This window comes from Erithacus rubecula, assembly GCF_903797595.1.
Source record: "Erithacus rubecula genome assembly, chromosome: 2".
Taxonomy (NCBI): Eukaryota; Metazoa; Chordata; class Aves; order Passeriformes; family Muscicapidae; genus Erithacus; species Erithacus rubecula.
The window spans coordinates 19,824,183-19,832,320 of NC_136685.1; the positions used below are offsets into that span (position 1 = coordinate 19,824,183).

Here is an 8,138-nt window from a genome sequence, read left to right on the forward strand (position 1 = left end):
CCCAGCATTTGTGCTCAAGAGCATTACTGTAATAGCAAGTGCAGCTCCTGCTCAGCACAGCTGTTCAGGAGTGAGAACAATTCATTACTGCAAAAGCAATAGGAGTGCTAGGAGAAATCTCCAGTTTTAGAGACAAGACAACCAAAAAGCTGGCAAGATATTACTTCCCTTTTTCTCCTTTGGATAATAAGCCTCTAAACTTCATAACAGTGGCTTTACCCCACTCTCAAGATTTAGGCTCTGAATATCCTTCACTTTCATTAAATCAGTAATAGGCTCTGCAGAAAGCAGCAGCTGCAAAACTGACTGTAGGTCATTCATGTCTGGAGGCTTTTCTTCCTGTACCTAATGATAAAGTTTGTTGCTAAATAGTCACTTAGTGCATTCCTACAGCAGGCTTTCCATAGGCTCCTAAGGCAGCATCTCAGTGCCCCAGGGGAATGCTGCCTGTGCATTCCCTCTCCAAAACATCCATCATGTACAAGGGCTGCCACACAGCAGTTTCTCTGACAGTGTTCAGCTTAAATGTAGGACACAGAACAACAGCATTTACTTTCCCCAATTCAAAATGCAACAAGGGTTTCAGAGTAATATACTTACACAAACTGGAATTTAACCATGAAGGTCACCAATGGACTTTTCTAAAGGACCATGTGAACTTCAAATAGTATATTTGATTATGCTCTGTGTTAGGAGCTCTTATCAAAGACTCTCACTTAGGGTAAATTCATAGAAATGTAAGCTTCAATGAGGTTTTCTTTTTTATGAATCTGGCTGGCTATCTCTTATGTGTATACTGTTCCCACTAACTACTTAGAAAAAATATCATTACTGGTTAATAAATAGTCTCTTCTGCATTATTCACATTACTTTCTGTAACACTATTTTTCTTAGAAGTGTCCTCCTCCATGCTGTCTAGTCAGCACAGATCCTGCTCATGCAGGTTAAAACAGAGCATCTTGAGCTCCATCTAGGTTCTTGCTGCTTGCTTTAGGTCTCCTTCTAAATGAGGGCTGCAAAGCTGAATCCCAAGTAAGATACAAATTAATAAGCAGTTTCTGAGAAGAAGCAGGTTAAGCCAATCCTTTCAAAACTTAGTTGGCTATAATAGTACTTATTTTTGCCAGCATTTATCCATAAGCTCTGGCTGTGTAAGAAGCAGGAGGCAGCCCTCTTGTGTCCAAGCCACACACGGCACAGCCCTCTGCAAGAGTCATGCTGGAGGCCATGGTCTTTGCAAACACCATGAGCAGAGTGGGGAGCACAAAGGTACAGAGCAGCAATTAGCCTTGATGCAGAAGGCAATGCCCTTGCAATCAGTGGCATCATTTTCTGGCTGTTTAGAGGAAGCTGGGGAGAGTGACAGAATACCAAGCAGGAGACAAGAAATTGCAAAGTAAGACAGACTGCTGTGGGACTGTCCTCACAAATTTCACACAGGGAGTCAATTCCTAAAGCCTGAAATATTGACCTCTGTAGAGTAAGTAACACCACTGACATAAAGCTTAATTGTTTTGTAACAAATTGGGATCACCCAACGACTTAGTTTTTAGTAAACACCAATCTGGAGTTGTAATGTTTCCCAGAAGTCTGTTATAATCTATATGGCCAGTTCTCTTAAATCCCAGAAGCTCCCAATAAAAAGTTTTCTTCTAGTGAAGAAGACACATAAGTTGCTCTTGGTCCAAGATTCCAGCAGGGGTCTAGATATGCATGAAACTCCATGTTGTCATGCACAGTTCCAGGTGCTCATCTCCCACAGTAGCATTTGTAAACTCAAGTTTGAGCAGCAATTCCTAGTTTAGAACCCTTAGAAATGTGTGATTCACAGGAGAAATTCAATAGCAACGCTGACTTATCTCCTGGTTTCTAGATAACATTGGGGTTGTATTTAAATATAAAATGCCTTTGACCACTAGATTTGAAAAAGGTGGGGAACAGAGCCTGCCATAGCACAGTGATATTAACATAGCAAACTAGTCTTTACAGGTTTTGCCCAGGAAGGGAGAGATCCAGAGTTTGTTAGGCATGGTTTTGATGTCCTCTCTCCCAGCTCTGCTCTTTGGACCATCATAATGGCTTCCTCCTGTCCTGGAAGGAAAATGTCATTTCTTCATTACCTTCAGAGATGTGTTTACCAATTATGCTCTCTTTCAATAAAGTGAAAATCTCCATTTTGTACAAAAGTACCAGTGCTCAGAGAGCATAGGGTTAGGACTCTAAACACAATGTTATAATACAATTTTTATCCAGCACTGGCATCAGGTTAATTATCAAATACACAATCGTCTTGCTAATTGTTACCACCAATGTTTGCTCCATTAAGTCTTATGCACATAGAGCCTCTTAATTGCAGTACCTGGAGGTAACGTCTTCCCAGTTCCTGAGTGTGATTCAACTCCCCAAAGAACAAAATGCAACCATCCCATCAAGATTTCATACCTCATGTATACATTTGAAAATGCAAGACGATGTAAACATCAAGTTCAGCATAAGGTGACAACGTCTTTATGGGGTTGATTTGTCTTAATCAGCTATCTGAATGTAATTTTTAACCAGGAAGACTTCAGGCTGGCTGGAACACAAACCACGTTCCCCTTGCCTTTAATAATCAGCAGACAGAAGCTGTCAGCTTGTTCCTTTTTAGAAATGCAGGTCAGCACAGCATATGGTGCTGAGGAACTTCCCATGCTGCAAATTCAGGGAGGCTGGCGTGTGACTTCCAGCTCATTCATGTTTGGGTTGTGTAGGAGGCACGGCTTCCCAGTCACAGCTCCCAGCTGCAGAGCACACAGAGCCCCAGCACTGAGCAGTGCTGCAGCAGTGAAATCTGGCAGCATGCCCTTCCTGCCTCAGTGCACACCACTGAAATCCTCCTGGAGCATTCACGTTCTCTCCTTTGTGCCTTTCAGGACCCGAGTGCCATGCCAAGACCAACCTCCCAAGACCTTGCAGGTTTCTGGGACTTACTGCAGCTCTCAATTGAAGACGTCAGCATGAAGTTTGATGAACTGCACCAGTTGAAACTCAATGAATGGAAAATAATAGAATCACCTGAAAGGAAGGTAAGCAGACCGTGGACAATACCATTTACTCCCAATTTGTAGTTCTTCAGTCTCCTGTTAAATGCAATAGTGAAACACAATAGGTTTCTAACCCTGGGAATTATTTAATTGGCATGGCCCAATTTTTACATGGAAATTTTCATCAGATGTGAGGAGTATTTTCTTTTTTAACAATGTTGAGCTGAATTATATAATAAATATAATGGATTTTGCTAAGGTAGTTTGCTCCATTACAGTTCTGTTCAAATTATTTGATTCACATTCTAAAAGCTAGAACAGAAATATGTTCTTATTAATTCAGTCTGAAGACAATACCCCAAGAATTTAAACAAGGTAAATTCAGCACTCTGCTACATTTGGGGCAGCTCAAACTTGAATAATGCAGTGTTTAACCCAGCATGTATGACACGAATGATAACAGAACAGGAATGAGAGAAAAGCATGTGACAAAACATAGCACAGGTCATACTAAAGCTCAGCCAACACACTTTTGGGGGACAAAGTGCTGCTGCAGAACTCCCTGCACCTCTGCCATGCAACTCCACCATTTGGGAGATGCCCCACATGATGCTTACAAACCAAAGGTGACAAATTGCCCATAAAAGCAGTGTAATTCTGAAACTGCCTTTCTCCTCTCTAGAGCTTCATCCCTTACCTTGATTATCCCACTATCCTTGCTGATTATTGTATCAGACAGATGAAAACAGCATTTGGTTTGAGTCAATACTGTTGGCCTCAGGTGAATACTTGTTTGGTTTGGGAGGAATTAGGAGGCATTTTGACAACTTTTTCATTTCTTCATGCTCCTCTTGGATTTTAATTTTCAGCCAACGGGTTGGTGGATGGTGAGTTTGCAACTCTTGCTTACTAGTGACGACTGGAAGTAAGAAATTACTATAGTGGCAGCAGCAGTGATATTCCTAGGAGAGAAATAACTAAAAGTGGGGAAAAAAAATAAGATGGGATGACAGAAATTGAGCCTTTATGAAAACAGGAGATAGAGGAAATAAAGCCAGGCAGAACTGGCTATCCTGGGGAATAGCATCTTAGGCTGTCTCACTGTTCCTTTTTAATGCAGAACTATGTTTTAAAATAACCTTAGTTATTTAGTCTTGGCTATTGCATTTGTATAGTAGAGTCAGAATTAGTTAAAAAAAAAAAAAAAAAAAAAAAAAAGCGGCAACAAAAAACACCCCAAACAAACAACAAAAAAAATGGAGTCTGTAAACCATAAGTGTATCAGTTCAATTTTTGTATTATTTGAATCCTGCTGTGCATCAAATTAACTGTGTTCTCCATAAGGAACAGCCCATACTCTGGACTATTACCAGAAATAAAAAAGAATTTAAGAAATTATACAGCAAAAAGATCTAACATAATAACCATACCTATACAAATGAAGTTATGGAGTCTTCATCTTCAGGGCTATGCAGTCCAATATTAAACATGAAATAAAAAACAAACAAAAACTGATTTAATTTCAAAGTTGCATCTAATTTCAAATGCACTTTTAATGGGGATTGTATGAAATCACCTCCAGAGGTCCATCACTTCTAAGCTGAATTAGTGTACCATGCCTTGATTATAGACCCTCATATGATATTTCACAGCCTCTAAAGGGTCAAAACAATTCTTTATTCAACACCTGCAGAGAAATTTACATCTACTTTGGTAACAAAATCTACTGATTTTCACTTTCTAATTTGATAATCCTTCAGAATAATTTTCTTTAAAATGGCTCAGGCTTGCAAGCAGAACAATTAGCCGTATCTTCTCTTTCTGGTTGGCACTTGAATGTTTCCACAGAGCAATTCCTGGAGGAGACTAAACTAATAGACATGTATACACAGCTGCTATCTCATATCCAACTGAGGCTAAACTCAGTATGATTAATTTAATCAAAAATCCTGTCCTGCTAACTTTAGAGAGTCTTTCCACTTGATCAGACCACACAGATGCGCTGAATTCCTATTGGAGAGACAGTGTGTGTTTCTGTTTATAATGAGTGTAATAATGTGTCAGCTTAAATTAAACAAATCCGTATGAAAGTGAGGTGTGCAGATTGCATGTGCCAATACCTGCAAGGATGGTGGAAGGAAGCACAGTCTTTTTTCAGGCACAGGACCGCAGAATACATAATGGTTGTCAAGTAAGAGGGTTTTGTCAGTGTCTCTAGTGTGGATAGCTGTTCATGTAATCCATTAGTCAGCTGATGGGCAAGCACAAATTGAGCATGCTTGATGTATGTAATCAGTATTTTGCATTTCATGTCTTTGATGTGCATGCTCTGCTGACAAGCGCCTTTGACGTGCAGCTCACCCTTAGCTTTAATGCCCTATTGCAGGAAGAAAGAAAGATTCCTCCTCCTGTACCAAAGAAGCCCCCAAAAGGAAAATTCCCTATCACAAGAGAAAAATCTCTGGACCTACCTGACAGACAGCGGCAGGAAGCCAGGAGACGGCTGATGGCTGCCAAGCGAGCAGCCTCCTTCCGGCAGAATTCAGCCACAGAGCGTGCAGACAGCATTGAGATCTACATCCCAGAGGCTCAAACCCGGCTTTAAAGACAGAATGCTGCACACTTCCTTTTTTTAAACAAAATGCTTGTACAGTTTGTCACTTACCTGGTAATTTTTGTCTCATTCTCTCCACTAAATATGCCCTTGATGTTGTGTTCTTTGTGCCATAAGCACAGTGGAATGCTTTTGATTTCCTCAGAATTTGCTGAGCTCACCGCAAGAACGACTTCTTTTTGTATTTATTGTCTGACTTACAATCAGCTACAATGGATAGGGCTTGTCAAGACCTGACTTATCCAATATATTCTCAGAGGACAACAAGAAACACCTCTTGAGATGGAACCCAGCTTACTTTTTGTTATTTATATTTTTATAAAATGTGTGATAATTAGGGATAAGAATAACAAACTATAAATGGGTGCATCTCACCATTCACTAGAGGCATTAGCTAATCCAAGTAGAAGGTGCTACAAATGTAAAGAGCAGGAAAGAAAGAACCCATTTATCTCCTTGACCTCCAGTTTCTTTTCCTAGAATCCAGCTAACATATTTACCCATGCACTCTGCCACTCTTCTCATCTTTGTTACTGCAAAATAACATTAGGCCTCTCATCTCATTCAAGTTTCTGGAGATGAACAGGGATATCCAGCCACTAAAACTCCAAAGTTCATCAGAAACCAAGAAGCATACGAGTCTGGTGATGGTGGGAATGTCCACTAAGAAACATTTGCTGTTAGCAGTATAACGACACTCTGAAACCTAAACAAAATTGTAATGCAAGAGGACTTGAGTGATGGGTGAAAGGAAAATGGAAGCCTTAAAAAGTTAGATCTTCTCTAGTAAGATGAGTAAAGAAAAAGTTATACTCGCTCCTTTGGACCACTCATTGCATTTTTAAAAAGTTCTTTTACATGTTAATATTTATTTTGTAAACCTTCTCTCTTTCATTTCAAGAGCTGTGCTACATGTACTATTTCAAACTCTCAAATTGTTATAACAATTGAGTTTCCAGGGTATCCTTGAGAACAAAAAAATCTTGCTTGTTTAAAATGCCAGTTGTGATGTTGTAAACAGTTTAAGAAATATGAATGTGAGTGGTAAGTATATATAAGTTTAAATGGTTATGTTAAGGTAAAGGTGAACTGTGGTTTACAGTTGTATTTTTATTTTTAGAACTATTTTTCTATGCAGTATCATTTATGGCAAGAATAAGATTCTTGCTTGCTTCAGACATAGGAAAAAAAACAAAAAAAACTGACACAAGAGATAAGTGATTTCCAGCCATGGAATATAAGGAAAATAATATATTTTCAAGCCTCATATTGTCAAAGAGAGAAGTGGTAGCTACCACAGTCAAGAGGCTTTCATTTAAAACAAATTAGGACAGAATTATTCCACTTCACTTACCTTCCAGAGCCAACCAAGCAATCCAGCACTTGGAAGTCTTCAGGTGAAGACGCAATAAAACGAGTAACACACAGCCCCCAATACCAAGATTTGAATCCTATTGAACACAAGTTTAGGTGAAAGGAGCAAGAACCCAGTGAGACAGACAGCCCCAGCTACCACATTCCCTATTTACCTGCTTTAACAAATGCAATGTGTTTAGCCATAGGCAGAACAACTCTTTATTCTACTCAAGCACTTTGGTTCTTCACCTGTTGAGCACTTTAAATCCAAATCCCACACACCCTGCAGCCTGATGGATGACTGAAAATACAAAGTACCATAGGTTATGCAGATCTGACATTGCTTCAAATCTGTTTTCTTTTGGTTGGTTGGTTGGTTGTTTTTTCCCTTCTCTTTTTCCTACAGTGTGTGGTAGTAAGCATGAGTTCTGTCTTTGGACAGCTGACAAAGCATGCTTGGCTTCAAAGTATGAATCTTTAGAGATGAAATTTTGAGAAGTTTCTGTGAGAAGACACCCCTGTAAATTGAGCCTGGTATCTGGTATATACTTTACCAAATAGCCTTAAACTATATTTGAAGCAAAAACCACGACGAATGTATATCCTTTGAGAATGCAAAAAAAAACCAAACAAAAAAAAAAAAAAAAAAAAAAAAAAAAAAAAGAAAAAAAGGAATAAAAAATAAAGAATCCCTGAAGTATTCTTCTATAGATGAAAGCATTATATTTCCCATCCCTTGTGTTTTCAAGGCATTTTCTGTTAAGGAAAGAGCTGAATCCTAGGCACTTAATAATATTGATGCCACTTCCTGTATTTGTTGTACTATTTTAAGTACAGAAGTACATGCAGAGACTGGCATCTTTAGTCTTGAAAACTGGTATCTTAAAGCGGAGCTGCTAATTAGAATATCCACACAAAACCAAAGCCAGTATTTTTCCTAGATTGAAGAAATTTGAAATAGAGAAACACACATCTGTACACATTTAGATATATGGCAGCTGACACATTTTTTCCAATTTTAAGTACACTTCCAGGAGGAATCACACTTATTTTACTTGCTTGAACCCTGCTACCTGCAGCAACAGGTCATGCAATTAAGACAAGCTGTACCTGATCCTGCCAGTAATCAGAATTCATGAAGAGAA

The 8,138-nt window shown here is 39.1% G+C and overlaps 1 protein-coding gene across 4 annotated transcripts in view; it reads left to right on the plus strand.

Moving 5' to 3' along the window:
* The window catches only part of DLGAP2 (DLG associated protein 2), a 438,256-nt gene extending 430,612 nt beyond the window's left edge, over nucleotides 1-7,644 (plus strand). For 3 of the 4 annotated variants that reach the window (XM_079325551.1, XM_079325553.1, XM_079325554.1), the window contains 3 exons: nucleotides 2,913-3,065; nucleotides 3,893-3,910; nucleotides 5,410-7,644. In XM_079325551.1, coding sequence (XP_079181677.1) covers nucleotides 2,913-3,065; nucleotides 3,893-3,910; nucleotides 5,410-5,628 — 390 coding nt within the window. In that variant the 3' untranslated portion in view covers nucleotides 5,629-7,644. The remainder of the gene's footprint in view (nucleotides 1-2,912; nucleotides 3,066-3,892; nucleotides 3,911-5,409) is intronic. The other variant, XM_079325552.1, reaches the window with a different exon arrangement.
* Nucleotides 7,645-8,138: the final 494 nt, after the last annotated feature.